This window comes from Myxocyprinus asiaticus, chromosome 27 (genome assembly GCF_019703515.2).
Source record: "Myxocyprinus asiaticus isolate MX2 ecotype Aquarium Trade chromosome 27, UBuf_Myxa_2, whole genome shotgun sequence".
NCBI classification, from domain to species: domain Eukaryota; kingdom Metazoa; phylum Chordata; class Actinopteri; order Cypriniformes; family Catostomidae; genus Myxocyprinus; species Myxocyprinus asiaticus.
The window spans coordinates 21,811,622-21,838,693 of NC_059370.1; the positions used below are offsets into that span (position 1 = coordinate 21,811,622).

At 37.8% G+C, this 27,072-nt stretch overlaps 1 protein-coding gene across 8 annotated transcripts in view; it reads right to left on the bottom strand.

The window, feature by feature from the left end:
• The window catches only part of LOC127418368 (protein diaphanous homolog 2-like), a 653,451-nt gene extending 626,591 nt beyond the window's left edge, over nucleotides 1–26,860 (bottom strand). For 2 of the 8 annotated variants that reach the window (XM_051658980.1, XM_051658979.1), the window contains exons 1-4: nucleotides 26,625–26,788; nucleotides 25,827–26,186; nucleotides 1,857–1,889; nucleotides 321–497 (exon numbers count right to left, since the gene is read on the bottom strand). In XM_051658980.1, the coding sequence (XP_051514940.1) occupies nucleotides 321–497; nucleotides 1,857–1,889; nucleotides 25,827–25,913 (297 nt within the window). In that variant the 5' untranslated portion in view covers nucleotides 25,914–26,186; nucleotides 26,625–26,788. The other 6 variants (XM_051658977.1, XM_051658976.1, XM_051658975.1 and 3 more) reach the window with 6 other exon arrangements.
• Between the last annotated feature and the right edge of the window lie 212 nt (nucleotides 26,861–27,072).

Consider the following 27,072-nt stretch of genomic DNA (forward strand, 5'->3'; position numbering starts at 1 on the left):
TTTAATTTATGCTGACCCCCTAGCAACCCCCTGGTGGCCATCTGGGGGTACCCAGACTCTGGTTTACACAAAAACCCAGTATGTGGTTACTGATATGACTGGAGTCTTCCTCTCATTGTTGGTGCACATCATTTGAAAGGAGGCAAAATCTCATGGCTAAGTCTGGTTTGATGGCCTAATTGACACCATTACACAAGTTGCAAACATTGATATGTATCAGTAATAAAGGCCATCTCAGGTCTTAGGAGTGCCCTCAGGCAGAACAGAGAACATTCGAACATGAATGCTTAAATTAGGATGAGGAAAAAAAAAAAACTCACCATCATCTTCTCAAACAAGTCGATAATCTCTTTCTCTGACAGGTTCATGGAGCGCTCGTCGAAGAGCGGCTGGGGCACAGGCAGCTCGGTCTGGGTGTAGATGGGGTCTGTGGGGTGCTGGATGAGAAGCTTCTCCTTCTTCATACCTTGCTTTCGAAAACTGGTGATTCTGTCACGCTGAAGAGAAGACAGTCAAGTTAAAGAGAAGTAAATAAATTGTGCACATGTTAGCTTCTATAATGAATCAACTTATAAACAGGGCACACATCTCTGACAATGGAAATACTGATACTGTAGGGCTTCTGGAAAAACTGTTGGACTTAAAGGAATAGTTCCCCAAAAAATTGTTTACTCACCCTCATAACGTTCCAAACCCATATGACTTTCGTTCTTATGCAGAACACAAATGGAGATAATTTAATTAATAATGGTCTGCCTTTTAAATACAATGGCAGTGGATAGTGCCTCACTTTAAAGTTTAGAAAAGGATCATAATTTCATAAAAGGATCATAAGTTCCATATAAGTAATCAATGTGACTAATGTGTCATATTTCAAGTTTTCTAAAGGAATATGATACATTTTGGGTTGTTTCTCACCAAAACCTAAGTCATTTTGCATTTAAATTTTGACATGAGTGCATGATAGAAGCTTGTTCACAGTGGCATACGTTCACATGATAATTTTTTTGTTTTTGTTTGTTTTTTACAGCTAAAGACCTTCCACAGAAGAAAGTCATATATGTTTGGAACAGCAGAATTTACATTTTTCGGTGAACTATTCCTATTAATACAAAACGTGTTAGTTACATATTAAAACGTTTTAAAATCCGGTCCAAGGCACAAAGCTTGACATTTGACATACGTGCACCTGTATCACTTTACCTGTCCCAGCTGTACTTTAAAAGGAGTATACAATGGCGCTCACAATTAAAAACACAAAGGTGATATTACCTGTGTCATATTTCCACTTGTTAATGTTCACTTTACAGCCATAATGAATACAGAGACGATATCACAGACAGCATTCTGAACTACATTAGACAGCAAGATGTGACTACAACAAGTTTAAAGTTTCTATCTAATTAGACAGAGATGCGAGAGGATTTTGCCAGCGTTCACGTGGTTACTGGCTCAGAGAGAATGAAAAAAGACCATGCACTAATCACTGTTAGTTTGTCAATGAAAACATGGAGTTTTGGGGGAACATGCTTATGTGGATGAAACAAATCAAAACAAATGACAATTAAAAGAATAAGAACACACTTTGTAATGAAAGTGTTCATGGAGAGACCAAAGACAAAAAGAAGACAAGGTCTGGCAACTTATCATAAATGCTGACCTGGAGTGAACTTTAGACTGATTACCACAGACCCGATGACAGGCTGATAAAAAAAAAGCTTTGCTTTTTTTGTCTTTGATCTCTCTCAGCCAAACACTTAATTTTAACAAAGATCTGGCAGTAATGGTGAAGATGAGAAAAAAAAAAATATAAGAGTAAAAAGAAAGACACAAAATAAAAGAAACAGACACCTTACCATGTCATCAGCCAATGTTTTTATGTGTATGTTCTGTTGAAGGGAAGGGACAACATAGAAATAAGGGCCAATGGAAACACCTCTGTGTCTATGTGCAGGCCCTGCTTAGAGAACCCACACTCTCACATTCAATAAGTGACTGAAAAAAAGAGCTCATATGAGACCATGAACAAACATCCAACCACAGTACAGATAGTCAAGCCCACTGTTTGTGCAAGTATGCAGGCCTCAGTCATTCAAACAGTTTGACATGACCTACAATCTATGACTGCGAAGAACTCCACTTAGTAAGGTAAACATGGAATCCATTCGTTTTACAATATACAACATTAGCAAACCTTTGTTTATAAGACTTTAAAACAAATGATGAAGAACTCTTTAAACAGATGACTTCTTCTCTACTGGACTCTCAAAGGCTAAGAATAAGTGTTTAGTTGAAAATGTGGCTCTGATGAGCAAGACTACCTTTACTTGCCTGACCGGACAAAAAATAACTGGCTATATTTGTGATATAGCCTAGGCCTGTGCTGAGCTCTGTAGGTCCATACAATGCAAGTGAATGGTGATCAGCACTTTAAAGCCCCAAAAAGCTTCACGCATCTGGAATGGCATGAGGGTGAGTAAATGATGAGAGAATTTTCATTTTTGGATGAACTATTCCTTTATGTTTAGTTGTGTGTAGACTAGCTGACTGACCAGGCAACAATAAGTTCTCAACTTGGAAAAGAAGTTGCTTACTAACGATTGAGATATGAATAAGATGTTTACTGCTAACATCCTCAATCATATTAAAACTGTGGCAGCAAGCTAGCTACATAAAACAGTTACATGTTGCTGAGCTTGGGGCACAGTGGGCCTATATTTGCTAGGTTAAACCATATTTTTGCACTGTGATCCCTACTAAATGTAAATGATGGCAATGGAGGCTTTTCTTTTTTTCTTCCTTTCGACTTTTTTCTCTCCAGACAAGTAAAATTTTTTTTTTTTTACTCAAGACAAGTAAATAACCAATTTACTTGTCCGAAGGTCAAGCACATGATTTGCTTAATGTCAAGCCCTACTTCAAAATAGTTTTAGATGGAGTATAGTAGGGATGTGCACAAGTAATCAAGTAACAGTGTAGTGGTTCTGCACTAGCTGCTCGAGTATTAAAACACTGCTCGAATATCGCAAATTCATTTTCCTTTCCGCATTTCCCTGCCATTAGCAGCGCTGAATTACACTCACTGTTTTCCCTCTTAATCTCTCACCAAATCTCGCAGTTACAATTGAGTCCACTGGGGGAACTGTGGATAAATGTGGTGTTGAGGTGTTGGATGAGAGAAGATGTGTAATGGTGTCTGCGCTTCTAAAGCAAAGCCAAGTTATATTACAAAGCAATACTTGTAATATTTTGATTTGTACTGAATTCTACTCTATTTGTATTCGGTTCTTGTTGGAGTCATGCAAACCAACAGACAAGGTTCTGCTTTTATTGGTGGAAAGAAAATGCAAAGCGAACTCAGAAGCTGATCAGACCAGTGTGTGTGTTTGTGTTAAATCTCTGAACACTGGCAGAGCGCATTTTATAAAAGGCCAACTTTCACAACTTTTTTTTCTGAATAATAACATGTGAAATGATAAACTTTGTGTGCCCACACATTTTCTATCAGATTGAGGTCAGGGCTTTATGATGGCCACTCCAATACCTTGACTTTGTTGTCCTTAACCCTCTGGGGTCGACGGATGCGCCGGCTGGATTTTTTCCTCGTAACAGCAGAAACAACTTAAAATACTCCATCATTTTTGGGCATACAGATAAATGTAAGACATCATTAGAGACTATAAAGGGTCTACTTTTATTTGTGTACACTCACAATAACAACAAAACCTTGTGCTTCTGTAAAATAAAGAAAATAAACAGGGTGCGCTTTCAGCCGTCTCTGTCTCCGCGAGCATCTTTCTGAAACACGTCACAAAAATGAACTGAACCTCAGCGAATACTTATCACACAAACATGAAACATATGTCTAAAGAAAGCTTAAAATGTCTACTTTAAAATAAAACAATTCAAATTTAAAACAAATATTCTCCTGCACTGTAATCTGTATGAAACTAAAGCGATGTACAGTTTCTCCTGGCTCAGCTAATTATCGCTAATGTGATTACACCTACACGCAGAGGGCGCTATTCATACGGTAATGTGCTGAGGCGATCAATGCAAATGGTAAACGCCCCCAACAATGCCTTAAAAAACATCAAGTTCATCATCAGATTCATTCACTTTCCTGCGCGTTTGGAAGATGGCACGCTACACAGGTGAGGAAGCTCCTGGATAGTGACGAAGAGTTCACATTTTCCTCAGAAGAAGAGCAGGACTCTGACGATGAACATTTGCATTTTGAAGAGCGACTTGATCCAGCCGAGGATACAATTTCGGATGAGTAAGTCATGTAGTTTTACTTACATATTAGTTGACGTGCTATTTTATATAAACATGGACATATTTTACTAGTTGGACTATTTCCAGACTTGCCAGGCAGAATTCAGAGTATTGAAATTTGAAATATGTCCTAATAGTCAAGTTTTAGTTACATTTAAATGTTGTTTCGGCTAAAGCAGGTATTTAAATTGTATGCTGTATGACGTAAATATGATATTTAATATGATGTAAAAATAATATGAATGTTTAGATTATATTTTAACTAGTGTTTATGCTGCCCCATTATCATCAACAAAGCTTGTGCTCACAAATGAATATATTTTAAAATGCAACTTATTTCTGTGATTTTCAGCATCATTACTCCTTAACAGAAAGTAAAAATAACAGCATTTATCTGAAATAGAAAGCTTTTGTAACATTATACACTACTATTCAAAAGTTTGGGGTCAGTAAGAATTTTGTTTTGTTTTTATGTTTTTTGCTTTTGGAAAGAAATTAATACTTTTATTCAGCAAGGATGCATTATATTGATCAACAGTGACAGTAAAGACATTTATAATGTTACAATGTTGAGCAGCAAATCAGCATATTAGAATGATTTCTGAAGGATCATGTGACACTGAAGACTGCAGTAATGAAGCTGAAAATTCAGCTTTGATCACAGGAATAAATTGCATTTGACAACATATTCAAATCTCCTCAGGTGTGAATCACATCAATATTCATGATCATTCACGCCTCCTCGCATATGGCCTTTCAAACACTAAAAGTGTCTTACAAACGTTAAATGACAATACTGTTTTGTATGAATGAGTGATCAGGATGGTTTTCACATCATTTTGTAGCAAAAATTCTAGGCTACAAGATCCAGTTCTCAAACATCTTGTGAACAAATGCTTAGTATGTGTTATATGGCCTTATTTCAGTTACTTATTTTTATTTATTTTTTTTCAAAAACCATGCATAAACATTATTTTCTCAAAAATACAAACATGTACATACATGTTGCTCACATATTATTGTAGCCCAGTTTGTGCTGAATACAGTGACTTTAGCCATTAATATGTTTTCAAGCAACTGAAAAATGCAACAAATGTCAAGGCATGTCAAAACTTCTCCAGGGCCCAAAACACCCTCAGACCCCAGAGGGTTAAACCATTTTGCCACAACTTTGGAGGTATGACCAAGCTTTAACTTCATGGCTGATGTTTTAACTTCATGGCTTATGTCTTGAGATGTTGCTTCAATATATCCACATAATTTTTCTTCCTCATGATGCCATCTATTTTGTGAAGTGCACCAGTCCCTCCTGCAGCAAAGCACCCACACAACATGATGCTGCCACCCCCATGCTTCACAGTTGGGATGGTGTTCTTTGGCTTGCAAGCCTCACCCTTTTTCCTCCAAACATAATGATGGTCATTATGGCCAAACAGTTCAATTTTTGTTTCATCAGACCAGAGGACATTTCTCAAAAAAGTAAGATCTTTGTTCCCATGTGCATTTACACATTGTAGTCTGGCTTTTTTATGGCAGTTTTGGAGAAGTGGCTTCTTCCTTGCTGAGCAGCCTTTCAGGTTATGTCGATATAGGACTCATTTTAATGTGGATATAGATACTGTCAACCTGTTTCCTCCAGCATCTTCACAAGATCATTTGCTGTTGTTCTGGGATTGATATGCACTTTTCGCACCAAACTACATTCATCTCTAGGAGACAGAATGCATCTCCTTCCCGAGCGGTATGATGGCTGTGTGGTCCCATGGTGTATACTTGCATACTATTGTTTGTACAGATGAACATGGTACCTTCAGATGTTTGGAAATTGCTCCCAAGGATGAACCAGACTTGTGGAGGTCCACAAGTTCTTGGCTGATTTCTTTTGATTTTCCCATGATGTCAAGCAAAGAGGCACTGAGTTTGAAGGTAGGCCTTAAAATACATCCACAGATACACCTCCAATTCCAACCTAATTGGCTAATTGTCTAAAGGCTTGACATCATTTTCTGGAATTTTCCAAGCAGCTTAAAGGCACAGTTAACTTAGTGTATGTAAACTTCTAACCCACTGGAATTGTGATATAGTCAATCTGTCTGTAAACAACTGTTGGAAAAATTACTCATGTCATGCACAAAAAAGATGTCCTAAACGACTTGTTAAAACTATAGTTTGCTAATATTAAATCTGTGGAGTGGTTAAAAAATTAGTTTTAATGACTTCAGCCTAAGTGTATGTAAACTTCTGACTTCAACTGTATAAGATTCAGGTACGTGTCATACGTCTTTTTTTAAAGTCAGCAGGGAACGCCATAAGTTTTGCTGTTCATAAAGAAACCCATTAGATAAATATTTTAAACCTTGGTCAGTCAAAATTGAAAAACACAAGTTCTTGCCTCCATCACTCTCCTCCTAACAGATGTGTTTTATCTCTTACTACAGCGGGGTACAGAGGCGTTATGAAAGCACACAAAGGGAGAGATGGGTCTCCATATGTTGTGCCGTTCGGGGTAGAGTGTTAACGAGCAGAGCTCTGCAGAAGACCTGCCATAAAACAGAATTTCCTGCAGGTTTCCTCACTCTACGGCTAATCTGAAGCTCTTCCTCAGCCCCAGGTCCTGTTCTCACCCAGCCATTGCAACACTTCCTCAGGGCTGCAGGCTGTGCACTGCCTCTGCAACAATTGGGATGGGAGGGGGAGTTTGATGGATCAGACTGAATAAGAACGAATGTTTCATGGGAGTGAATTGTCTTTAATACTATACTAACCTCTATTATTAAAGGCCTTTAACACTTTAAATGGGTCATAACGAGGTCAGCATGAAGTCTTCACTAAAAGTCCAAAGCCCAAAACAAACTTGCCTCCAAAGACTTTTATAGACAGTTAAAATAATATTAATATAATGTCTGAACTGGGATTAAAGTATCAGGCCAACAGCCTGAAGTGGTATCATTGTGTAAAACCTTTCATAATGTAAGGCCCTGTATAACACTGATGTGCATTTGTTACTGTAAGTAATTAAAATCCAAAAATCTAATTAAAAACAATTTAGCAACTTTGCATAATTGCATAGTGACTCCAGGGCTGGTCATTAATATTGCAGCTATACAATATATCAGACAGTCAACAGGGCCAAATATTGCATTATGATTTAACAACATACCTTTAGGGCAACATAACTTTATTAAATTCTTTATCAAAATAAAGCTTTATTCATTACGGAGAACTCCCAAATCCCCACAATCGCAGTATTAATGCAACCTCCAGCACCTAAATAAAGAGCGACATCAATTGCAGTCAACACATTTTGTGGTTTCTTAGCCAAAGTAAACTCTTAAGTTAACTAATTGGAAACACTCGAGACCAGAAATTATTCTCACTTTGGCCAGAAAGCACCACAAATATAAGGTTCAATTGACAGCAAAAGTGCAATACAAGCAAATGGCGCTTTTACATGTTCAGCCAGTAAGTGGCGCACATCAATCAACACAAACAGATGAGCAATAAATATTCTACAAAATCCATTATATTAGAATCACTGAATACCCTTACAAACTTTCCTGAAAAGTTTAAAAGAACTATCTGCTTTTTGGCCATACTAGCTCACATTCTGAAAGGCTGCCAGAGAGGACAAATATAGAAACAAAAAGCTTTTGCAAATGCTTACAGAGAAATACGGTTATTTTAAGTGGTCATAATTATACTCAAACAAAAGATGGCTTGAACCTCAGACCGCTCTTGGGAACTTGCAGTTACTCCATCTTAAGAACAGAGTGCTCAACAGCGAACAGAACGCTCAACAGCCAACAGCTCCTCTCTTTCTCACACTTCACAATGGGAAGTTTTAAGTAAATGCAGAGCTTTGGAGAGTGCGTCAAACCCTATTATAGACGTAGACCTTTAATACATATGTTAGGCTAGAATTCATACAGCAAGAATCAAAACATTAAAATGAATGGGTTTTTAAAATGAGAACTGATCCAGCTGCTGGTCATAAACCTTTGTGATGCAGATAATCCTGCAGTACATTAAAGCCCTGCTCAATCTTGATTAAATATCAGCATTGTTTTTGGTCTGTGGGGTGCTCATAAAAACTTTGACCACTACCCTGCTAGAATCAACACTGATTCTTGGTTGTATTTGTCAACATAATGAGTCTGCAGGCCAACATGTTGCCAAACAATGGCCTTATGGAACAGGGACAGTCATAAAAACACGCTGGGGTGGCTATAGCACATATCAGGTGAATCAATTATTATCAGATTGTGACATCATAAGCTGAATTTCCATCCACATATTTGTATGCACCTTTTGGGATATTGCATAAAAACTGCTGGATGGAAACACCAAGATGCAAAAAAAAAAAAATATCTCCAAAATGCACATAAAAACGTATACACTCACTTGAGGTGGATACATTTTTTATTCAGTAAAAAGAAATGCGCATAAATTATTGAAACAGATCAACCGAATAAACTCTTAAGCCTGCAAAGAGTTTGCAGAGGAAATAAGTTTAATACAAACTTGAAAAAGCATGTTTATTGACACTTTGAAAAATATCTTATAGATCCACAAGTTAAAGTCATAAGGATGGAGGTACACACACATAGTGCACCCAGAACTGTTCGACGCACTGTCGCTCTCATACATGAGACAAGTATTTTAGACTGTTATGTCTGTGTGTTCTAAACCGAGAATATTTTATTATTGAAGGTTTATAATGGCTACAATTTATCTGGAAATTACGATTTTGTTCATTTGAACGCATAGGATGGTTATGTGGTTTTGGGATATTATGGTTTTTCACATTCATTACATTCGCAACTTGGAGGAGCCACACAAAGCCACAAGGATGTTTTGTCATTTGTAAAGTTTTTCTTAAAAGATTAAAAACTACAGTACACACAAGTATATAGCTCTATGCTGTGGGTAACTGTTAAAAATCTTTAGGCTATATAAAAATTAGGGATGTGCACGGATAGTTCACATTCGGTCAACTGTTTGATGTGCCACTATTCAAATATCAAAATCACTATTCGGTTATTCTACAAGTCTTCAACAGATCCAAGCTCAACGAGTTCCGACAAACCGTCAGGTTTTCCGGCCGGGTTTGGGTCAGTTTTTCAAGTATAGTGTGAGTTAGGAGCTGTTCAAACATGCTTTTGTGTGCATCTGTGCTGTGTTTCTATTATAGATCAGTAATACTGACACATGCTGGCCGGATGTCTTTGACTGTTGCGCTGGCTGAATCTCACTTTTTTCTTTCAGCGCATCGCGCAGAATCGCCGCATATTTAGACACCGAGTAAAGTTAAAATACGCATCTCGAAACACCTGCATTGTGATTCATTCTTTGTGCTGCATTCTGAGGAAGAGTATGCTACATTATGTGACTTTTCGTTACACTATTAAACATAATTCCAGTTTACTTTTCACCAAGCAACGTTTCAGCGCTTGATAAATGGTAAGACAGTTTTTTTCAATTTTGCTCTTGTGTGCATATCGTACAATAATTAGACAACATCAATGTAATTTGATTTTAAACCATTTAAAAACCAAAGCACACCGAAGAGGCTATTTAACCACAGAAGCTGGACAATAAACATCCTTTATTCTCATATTCCGACTCCAGATGAAAAAAACGATTAACCGTTCATGAAAACTTGCGGTAAACTAATGTTAAAAATAGTAACCGTGCACATCCCTAATAAAAATTGTATCTAACTCTAAATTCTGATTGTACTAGCCAGGAGCAGAATACGGTTGTCAGACCTGTTTTGAGTGCTTAATATGGTTATGTTCACACACAGTTCGGTTATTTATGAAAGTGACAACCGCATTCTATAACCGAACTGACAGCTGCAAATTTTCAGGTCTCAAAACCACATTCTCGGCAAACCTGTGCTGTGTGAACAGAACCGTACTGACAACTAGTTGTTAGTTACGTCATGTACAGTTTAACTTTACTGTTAGAATACGGTTGTGGCTTTGGTTGTTCATTCATACAGACAGCATTCAAACTGCTACTGTAAGCTGTTGTATGAACAGGACATTTCAAGACTCACACCTGTAAGTAAATACAGTTGTCAATCCCAAACACTGACGTGGCCATGGTTTATTGGTGTAGTATACCTCAAGGTTTAGTAAGCCAAAGCTTTTGTCATCTATCATTTATTTATATGAAGCTTACTAAGGCTGAAATGTACGGATGTGTAATATAACCCTGTACTGAGAGCTCACTTAAGTGAAAATGAAAATGGCTGTAATTCAATCCTCCTGCTTTAAACATTGAAATTAACATGAGGGAATGCACATTCCACCATGATGTAAGCTATTTTAGCCAATATCAATTTGATAGTCACTGCAAAATAATTTCATGAGAAAGCAGAACAACACATAGTTTGCAGGGACTGGCACTGTGACAGCATTGCTAGGGAGTTTGGGGTGATGCCAGACATGCAAAAATTTGTCTGTTCACCATCTCAGCAGAGATACTGATGCTGTCCTCACATTTTCGTGTATGTGACTATAAAGTACATCATAGTTTCCTCAATGAGGCAAAGTGGAAATATCCAACAGTGGGGATGGCCGACTTTTTGACTTCATTTTCAATCCATGACTTATCTGAGTGTGGCCAGATAAGGCAGGGCCTGCAGATGTAATCTGTCTAATGATATACAGACTTCAGCTCTTTCCGGTGTATGGCTTTCTGTGGTTCTCCCCCAAACAGAGAGAAAGAGCCTGCGTCCACTCACTTTTTTACACTCCAGAGTCCAGAAAGGAGAAACAGTGATGTCGCTGGTAGTTTGCAACGCAAATATGTGTGATATAACAAACCTTGCCACGAAACTACCCTCAAATCTCTTTTCTGTCTACGCCACATTGTCTCTGAACTTTTCTCCAAGTCTTTCTTTTCTGCTGATCCTCTCTAAAGTGACAACTCTCTGGTGGACACATTCAGAGTTAATCAGACTTATTGTATGACGACAGTGTGACCCAGTTATGAAGCATGATATGAGACCACCACTGGCCAGAGTAAAGTTGTGGGGGACCTACAGCATATAAGAAATGAGAAGCCATCATATCCAAAATCCAATATAAAACCGGCATGATAGTGTCATGCACTCACAGTTGAGATGAGCAGTGTTGGCTCTAGACTAATTTATGCATGAAACACGTATTTAATGGATTTGAAATGTGAGGGTTCCTGAACATTTGAATCAATGAAATTCCATGACTTTTCCAATCGACAAAAGACTTTTGTGATTAATGACTTTTCAAGGGTTGGAAAATCATCATTTTGAACATTAATCATGTCTTGCATGTCGCACTGTAGACTTGGGTCTGAATATTCCTGAATACAAAAAAATTCATTTGTAGTTACAGAAATGTCAGCACAGTTTAACGTTTAATCATTTGAGATAATTTAATTGTTTTTGGTGTGCCTTGTGGCTTGAGCTTAGTTTTAATTTATTAATGGGCAGAGTGACTAAAGTGGAATATACTCTGATGAATGATAACTTCACTGCTGAAACAAGGACGTATTATGTGCTGAGCTGCCTTCTCAGTTCTCACCACATCATACGACCGACCAAGGTCATTTGATGTGTTATGGGAATCTCAACATTCTTTGTGCAAATCACTAACTATTACGAAGCTGGTGGCATTTTGATAATGTTAAACAAAGCTACAAACCACAAGAGAGACACTGAAATGTTAACCTCATAAATTTTACTTAAAAAAAAATGGAAATCACACTGTTGCTTTGGGAAGTCCACACAATAAAAATATATAATTAGCCAAGGGCAAGAGTGGTTTGATGAGTGCACAAGTAATTATACATGTGGGAGGAAGTTAATCATATTCGCAGCTAATATAATACCGTTAAATGAAATATAATCTTTTCAGTCTCAAGTACCGGTAAATTATTTACAGAAAACAGTGTTAAACTGAGGTATTTTATCCTTCCTTTCGACCAATCTGATTGAGTCTGAGTTGAGCTACCTAATGGACTGATCAATGCATTTACTGTAGTAGGGCTGAGAACAAGCTAAGAACGGTTCCCAAATTACTTAATTGCTGATTTTATACATCAGAATATCAAGTGCATAAATGGTCAAGCTAACATTGGCCCTCTTAGCAGCATGAAAAACAAAAGTACTATTCAAATTTTGACAATATATACACAGAAACCAAGCAACGGACATGTCTTTGATAAGTTAATGCTCCACTGCTGCAAAACATATCATTTTTTGTGACAGGAGAAGATCTCAAGAGAATGCTGTAGCTGACACTTTTAAAGATTAGTTAATTGTGGTAATTGTGGCAGCTTTAATTGTAATCTTGGTTATTTATTTGACTAATTGTGCAGATTAATTGTGCAGCCTAAACGTAGTCTTTAACCTCAATAATTCAGCATTCACACATCACACAACTGCCCTATCTGGGGAAATGGTTCATGTTAGGCTATTCCTTAACTTAAACATGCAATATTTACAAATCAACAGACCAGTCATTGTACCCAATGTAGTAGTTACTTGTCTTTTTGACACCTGCCTTATTTTTGTTTGAGACTGTCACTGATAGTTAAATCTGTATGTTCCTAGATTCCTCCTAAATGAAAAGACCCTTTCTCTGATAGGACAACTGCCATGGGTTTCAATCAAACAAAGCTGCACTGTTCTCAACATAGCAGAGAAACAGACTCATTTGAGTGAACCAAACTTGTTGGCATCTAAAAAAAGAAAAAAACAGTATATCAGATCAAATTTCAGGTGATTTGCCTTCATACAACACATAGTGAAGATGACTGATGATTTTAAAACATTGGAGGAGGCCCTCATGAAATAGCCCAATGAATCCAAGAGCTTTGTTGCCTTAATGTGGGAAAAAATCTTTGGCGTGTTAGTTATTTCAGGAAAGCACAACCAATGTTTATGTTTCTCTGAAACATGGAGTTTAGAGCTGGGGAGACCCACAGAACACAGAGAAATGTTGGTGTGAACAGTTTACTTTGGACAGCAATGAAATGTCAAACTGATCCTGGACCAGAAATGGCAACATTAAATATTCTGAGACATTCTATGCTCCAATTGAACTGATATGGCCGCCTCATGTCAAGTCACAATGTAGGCATTATGAAGAGGGTGTTGGTAGCTTGCCAGAAACATCTGTTTGAAAGGGTGATGTCAGATTGGTCAGACTGTGCTTCCCCCAACATGACTAAAAGCACTTCCCTTCCTCGCTTCATGCAAGCCCTGAGATGCTTAACATGTGTTGCACTTCCTGTTGGTTTATCTGAGATCCTTGCACCCCCTATTTGAGTCTTAAATGGCTAGCTATAGACAGCCACCCAAACCAAAGTACAAAATCTAACAAAATGGATCTCATTTGATCAAAATGTCACACGTTATTGCTCTCTTATAAATGTATATACATTACTGTGCAAATATTTTAGGTAGTTGTAAAAATTTTATATAGTAAGGATGTTTTCAAAATTAATGCCATGAACATTTTTTATCAATTAACTTCATACATTCAAGTGTAGTGAACATAAAAAACTGAATCAATATTTGGTGTGACCATCTTATGCCTTTAAAACAGCACCAATTCTCCTATAGATACACGTACACAGTTTTTTAAGGTTGCTCGCAGATAGGTTGTTCTCAAGCATCTGGAGAACTTGCCACAGTTCTATGTATTGCATTTAGGCTGTCTCAGTTGCTGTCTCTTCATGTAATCCCAGACTGACTCAACAATGTTAAGATCCAGGCCTGTGGGGGCCATACCTAGATGTCTTCTTATGACTTCCTTGATGTGGAAAACACATACCGAATTGCAGAATCCAATCATAAAAACTGAAATAATTATAAAATGCAGAATGTTACAGAATTTGAGATTCTTGGGACAAAATAAATGTATGAACACACAATTAGTCAAAATAAAATCGTGATATGCTGAAGATGAAACCACAAAATGCTGACAAAAAAATAAATAAATATGCAGAATTCAGAGTGTGAAGCCGGCCATTCATTCACTGATACCTCATCAAAATCATCATTACATGATGCGCTCTGTGTGTTTAATAGATGACAAAGAGCAGAGCACTCATTTACTGTAAAGCGCAGCACATGCACATTAAGCCATTAAGCAAACTGCTTAGCCGGAAGTAGGAAGCTGTCATCATACAAAAAAAACATACAAACTAAAAGTCCTATATTTGGCTTGCTGCCAAAATAAAAGCTCAATTTAACCAGAAGTGTGAAATTTAAGAAACTGTTAAAGAAATATATTACTACTGTATAGTAAAAATGTAATTTACAATGTAGTATTAATAAATAATAGTAATAAAAATAATAATAATAATATATCAATAGTCAATTACATTATGTATAAGCAATATTACAAGCAAGAGTGATGTTGTACTGAATAAAAATGTTCATCAATGCTTTCATTGTGCAGCAATGTATTTGACAAAATAAGTAATAAATAAATACAACCTCCAATGTTGTGTTTTGGAAAGTGCTGAGGATCTGCAAACACTTCACTGTTGTTGAAAAAATTAATTATGTTTTCATTTTATTAAAGTTCTATGAATTGATTTGATTTACATTTACATTTATGCATTTGGCAGACACTTTTATCCAAAGCGACTTACAGTGCACTTATTACAGGGACAATCCCCCTGGAGCAACCTGGAGTTAAGTGCCTTGCTCAAGGATACAATGGTGGTGGCTGTGGGGATTGAACCAGCAACCTTTTTTACCAGTTATGTGCTTTAGCCCACCAGCCACCACTGAATTTGGGAAAAACATTTAACAGAATTTGGGGGGGAAAAAATCAAATGTATTTCATAGGGCCCTACATACCAACTGTTGCAGGTCTTTTTGTTCTACTTTTTCTATTTTATTTGCAAAAGGAATGTTTGGAAATCTATAACTGATGTTTACCATTGACACACTAAAGCAGAAGATACAAATTAACCACCTTAAGACAAATGTTTTTGTGAAACATGAACATAAAGACTTATGTGCCTTTTATTTGTTTCACTAACCTCAAAAGTCACATGAGAGCAGTCACACTTTCTCATGTTCAACAGATATAACCACAATGCACTGTTCAATGAGGCTCATATTAAAGGAATAGTTCACCCAAAAATGAAAATTTGCTGATAATTTACTCACCCTGAGGCCATCCAAGAAGTATATGACCTTTCTTCATCAGAACAGGATTTAAGATTTTTAGGAAAGTATCCTAGGTTTTTAGCTTCATCTAATGCAAGTGAATGGACACCAATTTTTGACGGTCCAAAAAGCATACTTAGTCAGCATCAAAGTAATCCACACGACTCCAGTCGATTAAGTAATGTCTTCTGAAGTCAATCGATATGTTTGTGTGAAAAACAAATCGCTAATTAAAAAGTTTTTACCTTTAAATTGGCACTTCCACCAGATCTCTGTAGCTGTTTGAATTGACCTAACTCTCGCATGAAGTATGTTCCTCTGTGATAAACAGAGAAGAACTTCTGAATTCTCGCGTGAACTCGCCAACGTGATGACATCACACGACAGCGACGTGAGGCATTGAGTGTTTACAGGAAATGATTTTTTAAAGTTAATTACGTTTTAATTAGCGATTAGGTTTTCACACAAACGTATCGATTCACTTCAGAAGACATTACTTGATCGGTGGGAGTCGTGTGGATTAAGTGCTGACTAAGTATGCTTTTTGGACTGTCAAAAAGAAGAAGTGGCTCAAATCAGGGGTTATTTGAACAACATGTACTTCACTAAACACATCCAAAACAATTCCACACCTACACTGGTGGCCAAAAGTTTGAAATAATGTACAGATTTTGCTGTTTCGGAAGGAAATTGGTACTTTAATTCACCAAAGCGGCATTCAACTGATCACAAAGTATAGTCAGGACATTACTGATGTAAAAAAAACAGCACCAAAAATGGCAAAAAAGTCACAGCTAGAAACTCATCAGTCAATCATTGTTTTGAGGAATGAAGGCTATACAATGCTTGAAATTGCCAAAAAAAACTGAAGATTTCATACAAAGGTGTACACTACAGTCTTCAAAGTCAAAGGACAACTGACTCTAACAAGGACAGAAAGAGATGTGGAAGGCCAGATGTACAACTAAACAAGAGGATAAGTACATCAGAGTCTCTAGTTTGAGATATAGATGCCTCACATAATAAATAATAATAAGTTTCATTTATATAGCGCCTTTCCAGAGCTCAAGGACACTTTACAATAGTAACACAATAATACAAAAACAAAGAACAGTCACAAAAAACAGTTCAGATAGCACAGTCACTGAGTGAATACATAACACATTAAGATAAGTAACACTGAGAAAACAAAACAGTTTTAAGATGAGATTTAAACTCAGAGATAGAAGATATGCTGCGAAGAGTCAGGGGGAGTGAATTCCATATATTGGGTGCTACTATGCTGAATGACCTGCCACCCATAGCAGAGAGGCGTGATCTAGGGACAGAAAGGAGTCCAGACCCAGAAGACCTAAGCGAGCGGATTGGGTTGTAGGGGAGAAGCAATTCACTAAGATAGTGAGGTGCCAGACCATGAAGTGATTTAAATGTAAGCAGGATTAGTTTATATTTGATGTGAAACAAAACTGGTAACCAGTGAAGTTCAAACAGGAATGGAGTAATATGAGCTGAGCGCTTGGTATTTGTAAGAATTCTAGCAGCAGAATTTTGAATATATTGCAACCTAGCAATAGAGTTAGCAGGTAAACCAATGAAGAGGGCATTGCAATAGTCAAGATGTGAGGATATAAATGCATGAACCAGTGTTTCGGCATCTTTGAGACTGATAAAGGGACGAAGGCGAGCAATGTGGCAAATGTGGAAGAAGGCAATTTTAGAAACAGATTTAATATGAGCTTCAAAAGTGAGGGAGGGATCAAAAATGATACCTACATTTTTTACAGTATTGGACAGTTTGATGAAAGTGACATCAATATCACATCCAAAGTCATAAGGAATATGTCCGCAGCTGACAACTTTGAAGTAGTTTAAGAAGTTCTGAACATTTCTTTTTTTTTTTTTCAAATTGTAATAGTAATTTTTCACGTTATTTTTTGTTATTAACAATTATTATTGATTCCAGTGACAGATTAAATAAACATGACAGAAAATACGGAATCAAATTATATGAACCTTCTTAAACTTAAAGAATGCACACACACATTTAACATTGTCTATCTCCCTCCACTGTCTCCCCCGAGAGCCCTCCAAAAAATCCAAATAACTACCCCATTTTTTATTAAATAAACCCATGTTGCCCAGCCTTCTATATATCATCCCCTCAAATGCCGCCACCCTGCCCAACTCCATGCACCACTCCCAAAACGATGGTGCTATAGCTGACTTCCATCCCCTAAGGATGACCTGTCTTCTGATAATGACACCAGCCAGGACCCAATTCTTTAAGAACACATCCCCTATATTAATAACTGTCCCATCGCCTAGAATACGGAGTCTGGGACAAAATGAAATTTGAATACCCAATACATCACACATTAAATTCTGATCCCTCAACCAAAATTCTTGGATCTTAGCACACCACCAAAAAACATGAGTTGTGTCCCCATATTCTGATTGGCATTGCCAGCAGGTGGGTGTGTCTTTGAGTCCAAGTCTATACAATCTAACTGCATCAGACGCACCCTTGCATCTCTAGATGCAGACTTGAAATTTTTTAGAATCCTAGCCCACACTCCCTCCTCCAATACTAAGTTTAAGTCTTTCTCTAATAATCTCTTGAGAGAAGTTGAAGCTCCATCCCCCAGACTCTGAATTAACAAGGAATAATACACTGATGCCTCATGACCTTTTCCAAAGGCAGTAATCACCAATTCCAGAGTATCTGCCGCTTTAGGGGGGTGTATGCTACCCCCAAAAATAGTACAGAGCAGATGGCGCAGCTGTAAATACCTAAAGAACTGAGATCTGGGAATCCCAAAATGTTGAACCATATTTTCAAAAGATCTCAACACTCCACTCTCATATACTGTATGTCACCTAGTGTATTAACATTCCTCACAATCCACTCTGACCAGCAGAAAGGGAACTTATTAATACGTAATTCTGGGTTCATCCATATGCTCGAGGCAACATTTAAATAAATGTCCGAATTAAACACTCTGGACACTTGTCCATACCACGTGCAAATGCAAGATAAAGGGGTGTGACTTAACTTCTCCAGATAGTTTAATAGAAAGGCTTTTCAATGGCAAAATAGGAGCAAGAACTTCCTGTTCAATACAAAACCAGGGAGGGGCTCTCTCAGGTGGAAGTGACCAATGTGCCAAATGTCTGAGACCAAATGCATAATAATAAAACAAAATCTTGTGTAGGCCTAGCCCACCTTTGTCAATCGGCCTATGTAACTTATTGAAATGTAAACTGGGACACTTACCATTCCAAAGGAAGGACTTCGCTATGCTATCAAATTGCTTGAAATGAGAGAGGGGGACATCTAGTAGCAGGTACTTGAATTTTGGTATACAATTCATTTTAAAAACATTAACCTTCCCAATCATAGATAAATGTAAAGATGCCCACATCGCTCAAAAATCTTTTTATTAAAGGGTCAAAATTAACTCTAACTAAATTAGACAAATTTGCTGGGAATAAAATACCCAAATACTTAATGCCGTGTTTAGGCCACTGGAGGCGCCCGGCTGAAAAGCCGTTACTGGGCAGTATGCTGTCAGAGCCAAAGCTTCGGATTTAGACCAGTTGACTCTGTATCCCGGGAACTTAGAAAAGGAATTAATAATTCTGTGGAGGCAAGGCATAGATCTAATGGGGTCGGAGACAAATAATAAAATATCATCTGCATAAAGCAAAAGCTCATGCACCATACCTCCCACCACAACCCCTGGAAAATCATCGTCCTTTCTTACCATGGCTGCTAATGGTTCCAGGGCAAGACAGAACAATAATGGGGAAAGAGGGCAACCCTGCCGGGTGCCCCTGTCCAGAGTAAAATAATCTGAAATTAATCCATTTTTTTTGTACCGCCGCAAATAGGTGTCTATAAAGTAACTTAATCCATCCAATAAAAGTGTTCCCGAATCCGTATATTTCCAACATCTTAAAAAGATAATCTCGTTCTACCATACCAAATGCCCTTTCAGCATCAAGTGAGATGGCAGCGACTGGAGTCCAATTATTTGCCACTGACCACATGATATTGATGAGATGCCTAATGTTATCAGAAGAGCTGCAGCCCCGAATAAACCCAACCTGATCTACAGTACTGTGCAAACGTTTTAGGCACTTGTGAAAAATAGTGAGGATGTCTTCAAAAATAATGACATAAATAGTTTTCATTTATCACTTAATGTCATACAAAGTCCAGTAAACATAAAAAAAAAAGCTAAATCAATATTCGTTGTGACCACCTTTGCCTTTAAAACAGCACCAATTCTCCTAGGTACACCTGGACACAGTTTTTCTTGGTTGTTGGCAGATAGGATGTACCAAGCTTCTTAGAGGATTCGCCACAGTTCTTCTATCTATGTCTCAATTGCTTCTGTCTCTTTATGTAATCTCAGACTGACACAATGTTCAGTGGGGGGCTTTGTAGGGGCCATGACATCTGTTGCAGGGCTCCCTGTTCTTCTATTCTAATCTTTTCTATTTGCAAAAAAATGTTTGGGAGTCTAACATTTATATTTCCTATTGACACACTAAAGCTGAAGATATAAATAATCATCTTAAGACAAATGCTTTTGTGAAACATCTTATGAGCCTAAGACTTTTGCACAGTACTGTATATGTATAAGAGATGTCATAACTTTAATAAATCAGTTAGCCAAAATTTTTGGCAATATTTTAACATCTAGCTGGATCAAGGAAATTGGATGATAACTCTTACACTCACTTGGATCTTTGTCCTTTTTAAGAATCAGACTGATCCAGGCTTGTGTCATAGTTGGCGGAAGCTTTCCATTCATTAATGCTTCCGTATAAACTTCTAACAAAAGTGGAGCCAGTTCTGTAGCATAAGATCTAAAAAATTCAGCAGCAAAGCCATCTGGCCCTGGAGCCTTGCCTGCAAGCAAGGCCTTAATTACCTCGCCAAGCTCCTCCAAGGTTATCTCAGAATCAAGAGAATTTTTTTTTGCTCAGTCGTCAGTTTAGGGAGTTCTAATGGTTACACAACGTTTCTAATATCTTCATCAGTAGACGAAGATGTGAAACTATAGAGATCAAGATACAATTCTTTAAAAGCATTATTAATATCAATGGCCATGGAAAATATTTCACCACCAGCAGATTTCACTGAGTGAATGGTAGAAAAAGACTCTCTCTGCTTTATATATCTAGCCAAAAGCTTCCCTACCTTGTCCCCTGACTCAAAGTATGACTGTCTTGCCCTGAATAGCCAAAACTCCACCTTCCACTACAAAATAGTATTATATCTGTATTTCAATTGGGTCAATTCTCTGAGGCCATCAGACGACATTTGGCGCTTCAGCTGTGCCTCGGCATCTTTTATTTTACCTTCCAGTTCCACGAGTTCTCGTGCTTTGGATTTTTTGGTGAATGAGGCATACTGAATGATCCCGCCCCTAAGAACTGCCTTAAGTGCCTCCCAAGCCACGCCTACAGAGGATACTGAGGACCAATTGGTTTCCATATAAACATTGATTAATTTTTCACGTTATTAATGTCCAGACTTTACATTGTGATCAGTTGAATGCCACTTTGGTGAATAGAAGTACCAATTTATTTCCAAAAGAGCAAAATCTGTACATTATTCCAAACTTTTGACCGCCAATGTATTCTTTAAGAGTATTTGAATTTCAATACACTTAACTGCAGCAGTGTACACACACCAATTATTTTAAAATGTCTTCATGTAAACAAAACATTGTTTTATCCACAGCAATGCTGAGGAATGAGTTGGGTCTGATTCACATGTACAATCTACCCATTCACATCTCTGCAGGGAATAAAGATGAGCATCCAAGGTCTCCATGCCACCACCCATCCAGTTCTGCTCATCATTTTATTCAACTTGAGAACAGGCAGCCTAGTGTTAATCTAGATTTGGCTTTAATCAGGGTCACTGACTTCCACAACAGAGCATTTGTCACTTCAGTCACTTACAGCAGGACTACACCTGGACATGCTGTACTGATCGACCACACTAATCTGTGCTCCACTACATTGTGTTACATAAGAGCAGACAGGCTTATATTCTATTTTGAGAGTTTCATTCATTTGTGGAGGAATTTAACGGAGGTGAACTTCCATTCGGTGTGTCTGCTCTGGAATGCCTTTTCAGGAAATGCTCTTGAATCCACTGCTCAGAATTATATTTCCATGACTTCATGTCGTAGCCAACATCCAAGCTAGAAGACAAGGATATTTATTTCATAAATGCTGGATCAATATTCTTAAATTTATTAACATCATATCTGCAGTTACAGTGCTTAACCACAAATAAGCAATACACTAACAAACTAATTTTGTCACTGAATAACCAAAACTGAACTGAACTTATCTTAGGTTATCGAAACCATGTCTTTATTTGTGCCATTAACAGAGGCTCTGGTCGAAACTATGATGTCATTCCCCCGTGCAAATGCTGTACACATGCAGTGCATTCTTAGTCCCTCCTCTTACCTCATTTTCTCTTCCTGTGGGTCTGATCCTGGGGCTGACTGTAAAGATTAGCCCCAGTGCATTACAGAAATCTAATGCTCTGTGATAACGCTCAGCATGCTCCAGGGGTTATAAACTTCTTCTAAACCAGCTCAGGATATATTTATCATAAGACCAGAGATGGCTCTCATTCAATCGAATACATACAGATTCAATGCTGGAATCTATCAACAAAGCATAAGTTGCAATAAAATTTGTCTCCATCCTCCCAGTTAGAAGTAGGCCTTTTGGTCACTACATAAACCATTGTTATTAAGCATGAGATTAACAAGCCAAAACACCATCATAAAATCCTCTGACAAGTGTTATCTGTATTGCTATCTTCAGCACTAAACATGCAGCGCAACCAGTATAGACGGATTCCTAAATTAATGTCTCTTTTGAGCCGGTTCTTTTGAATCTACATTACAAAACATACAACACTACCTCCTGAACGAATTACTTTTATCAGCTAGTGCTTTTTAATTAATCAAAAACGTATATTGATTTCCAACTCTTGAAATTTAAATAAGAGTTATTACTGAATGGTTATTCATATAACAATGTGTAGTTAAAGATACACATTATGAGTTTTGTTGTAATAAAGGTATTCTATAAAAATGAATGAATGAGTAAAATATTGTAATTAAAAATTCTAAGTAAACAACTTTTGCAAGAATCTGTTCTATTAAAAATATGAAATGGTCTCATCAATTGGTAGCAGACTGCTTAAGGCAGTAAATACAATAAGAATGGAATTTCCTTTTTCCAAATGTTTCTTTCTCAAAAAGCTAGAGAAACCAATAAGAAATGTATTAAACTTAAAGAAAGCCTAACAAAAATGGATAACTTTAGATTTGTATCTCCACCCTTTAGGTGCATGGTGACTTCCTCCGTTTTGCAAAGAGCTGTTGTGTAATAGCAGAAGTATGTGTGCAGCAGAGTTGGGCAACAGGGGACATGCCTGGCACCAAATCAGCTCCAGGATGCGTATCAGTGAGATCACTTGAGTGAAAGAGAGGCTGCATGACATCAGTGTTCAGCCAGGCAGCAGAGTGGATCAGAGCTCTCAGTCAGGCCTGACTAGAGTGGGTTGGGTTGTGTGCAAGACTGTGGGAGCCTCAGTACCTACCAGTAAACATAATGTTGGGTGTTTTTAACTTCACAATCCACACCCCCCACAATATCGGGGGTGTCTTTACCTTTCTGTTTTCTCAGAATAACAAGATCTAAACCATAAACAGGTATTACCACACACCCATTTGCCTCAGTATTACAGGCTAGCTGAGACACTAATATGGGATAACAAAGTTTCTGGTAGTATCCCCAGCACATTACTTGCGGTGAACACCAGCTACACAATGACCATCAGAATCTCTCCATCTGGCTCCCAAAGGATTACATTCCACAAACCAAATGGAGCTCATTAACAGATGTGATTCCTGCAGCTCCCAAAAGAGCTGCGCTTTGCTACAGGACATGCTTGTGAAGCTGGTACAGGGCACACTCATTTGACTGGAGACATGCTGTTAAGCAAAGTTACAGTGCTTACACGGATTACACCTATTTAGACACTCAGCCACCTCTCATTCACCTCGCTTGATCTGTAGCCCCACTGTGATGCTAAGCTCTGTAGGAGACATGACAATAAAAGTTCCAACTCTAAACTTTAGGGACCGTGAAAGCAATTAAATGTAACTTGAAACATTTGTGATATCTGTTTCAAGGAGAGTTTGCAATAAATGCAAAGATCTTTAAAGGGACAGTTCAACCAAAAATGACAATTCTGTCATAATTCACTCACCCTCATGTCATTCCAAACCTATATTACTTACTTTCTTCATTGGAACACAAAAGGAGGAGATAGGCAGAATGTTAGCATCACCATACATGTTCATTGCATCTTTTTTCCATCCAGTAAAATTGAATGCTGAGTCTTACTGAGGTTGTAATTCTGCCTAACATCACCTTTGGTGTTTTCAATGAAGTCTTACAGGTTTGGACTGCCTGATCTAATGAAAATGATGTGATCATGGCAAAATCTTTGCTAAATTAAATTATGTGCTTCGTTTCACTTTTCGCTGCAGTTTCCCAGTGAAATGTCCAGCAAGGGGCGCCAAAAGCGAGTGAAATAGTGTCGTAATTCAGTCAAGGTTTTTGAGGTGAATGTTAGATGGAGGTTTTAATTCAAATGTACCACCCTAACCTAAAACTTTACACTAAAAGTGTCCTAAAAGCATTTGTGAGGTAAACAAAATAGACATCCTAACCCTAAACCAACACCTAAATCTAGCCGAGAGTGTCCTGAAAGCAAATGTGAAATGCAAAGCACATTTTCTGAAGCAAACACGTCATCTCGTGTAGCTTTTATGACACTTTCGTCTCACATGTCAGCCTGTGGGCTTGGCTGGGCTCGAGCCTCGGTCTTCCGAGTATAAAGTCCAACACTCTTTCAAATGAGCAACCGCGCAAGCTAATCATGTTGGAATAAGTATGTAAATTTAAGTCAGTCTGTAAAAGCGTTAAAATGTACAGTTTTCCAAACGATGAGTAAAAGTGTTTTGATATCATAACAGCAGTGTGTGAGCAAAAGAGCAATAAAGTGTTAATAAAGTCATAATTATCTGTTGTACTCGTTATTTGCATGAAAGTGAATAAAACGCAAAGTTGCTGTAGTGCCTCTAGAGTTAATTTCACCAGGAAACTGCTGCAAAATCTAGAACGTGGCACATAAACTTCAGTTTGCAAAACTATAGTTAAAGTAACACTCATTCTGAGACTAGTTTGGGTTTGGAACAAAAGGGTGAGTAAATGATGACAGAATTTGTATTTTCTTGGTGAACTATCTCTAAGTTTTGTGAAATCTACAGGTAACCAGCACTGTGTCAAAACTGACAGGAAGGCCACATGTGCCGTTTTAAATGCTCAACCTTTGGAGAATGAATGAGTGTTTTAAAGTCATTAAAACATGCATGAGGAGGCACCTCAAAATAGACACTGTCCTACATCCTGTAAGCAGCATAACATATTTAGAATTCAGAGAAGTGATGAAGTAATCATGTCCACACAGAACTGTCATGACATGCAGTAATACAAAAGTATTTGGCTCTGTATCAAAAAATTTACAAATATCTAGCATGCTTTACTTATCAGTAGATTACTGCTCTGTTACTTACAACAGTTGCGGGTCGCTTTAGTTTTGGGTCGCTTTCTTAAAATCACGTTCTGGATTACTCTAGAAAAGTGTGATGTTGGACAGTCTAACTGTCTACCCACAGACAAACAACTTCATTATGTACCATATTTTTCTTTCTTTGCCCTGAGGTCAACTTTCCGAATGTTATAAAACTTTCAAAAAGGCAACTAATATGAACTGAAACAGTTCCACTTTCACAACCGAGGCTTCAATAAGTGTCAAGACAAATGTTACCATCGTTGAAAGGTTCACAGCTATCACAAACACTACCACATAGACTCCACTCACACTCACTGGTTGTTTTGACAACACATTATCATGTGAAGTGCATGAGGTTCAGGGTACTGTGAAGTAATGCACTGATAGGTTCAACAGTTCCACCAGGGAGTGCGGAGTCAGCTCCCATGAAAACATACTAGGTCAAGAGACACTCTCTTGATCAATACTCACAGAAACTGCACATTCAGACAGTTTTGGCATTAAAAGATTTTACTATTAAAGCTGTCTGTATTGGCAGCTCTAGGTTGTACAGCTTTTTCAGGGCATATGATGTGAAGCCTAATTCTGATACAGTATATGTAAAGAGCCTAATTGTTAATGAATTTAGCTTGTAATGTACATCATAAAAAGGCTGAACTCTGGGGAAATAATACCTACCAGTTTTTTGTTTTTACTCTCCTCCTCACTGGTTTTCTTTTTGGAGGGTTTGTTTGGGTCCTCCCCTCCAGCTGCTTGCTGCTCCATCTTTAGAACAACACCAAACTTTAACAGTTACTTCGTATTGCCCACAAGTTTCCAAACACTTCAAGAAAAATCAAGTTTCTTTAAAAGCCATGCCATCCGTGAACAGGAAGAAAAGCCAAAAATGGGATTTGGATCCAGAACTATTCCATGTAACGTGATGGAAGTATCTAGTGGACTATGATGTAAGCCCTATGAGTGAAGTTGTCCCAAAAAAAGGTGTGGTGTTTTTCAGCCCAGTCCAAATCAGCTCTAGCTCTGGTCCACCTGGTGATTCTGTCAAAATAATCAACATGTTATTAATTAATTTTTTTTTTCTCATATAAACTACGCAACATCACGTGAATTTATTAAAATAAAATATATAGAGCTGTACAAACGTTGTCAGTTCACACTAAATGCAAGAATTGAGCTTGTGAACTTTTGTCGGCACTAATAAATCAATGCAACATTAAACAGAGTCACCTGAGGAAACTATGTTGCCATTAAGTAGCATTAAATACACAATGCGTTAAACAAATGTGCAATCTTTGTTATACAGTATATTATTAATGGAACTTTACAATCTCAGGCAAATACTTTGTAAGTCTACGAAAAGATAAAGCTTTTCAGATCCCCCGTAAGAAGTCTGACAAGGTCTGGGTGTTTAACACAATACGACAATGCATTTAATAAACTGAGCACATAATTAATTTTATTCAGAGGAGAAATTACCGTTGCTATCCGTGCGGTTACTTTCACACAGGAAACCGTTATCCCAGCGCTATGAGGCTCAAAGTAAAAGCGTACAGTAAAGACACTGACTCTAAACGTCTAGTCAGCTTACAAAGACAAACCTAATGCACATTAAATGTCAAAATAGTGAGACAATAATAAAGAAAACTCACACAATTTCATCAAAGGCTTACCTACACAACCAAACATACCAGCCAGGCCCACTATTGTTCCGCCTATCGACGCTTCACAATCGTTCGTGGTTGGTCACGCGAAGGGAAGATTCCATCAGCGATTGGTCAGTTGAACTGTACATCCTCGTATGGAGGCGGGATTTGCCCATTTATGGGGAGGGGGACTGCTTTGACTATAAAGGACTGACTGCTATGTACATGGATGGGGTTCAGTGGAAAAAATGATTTGTTTAGGCTAAACAGTGCAACTCAGT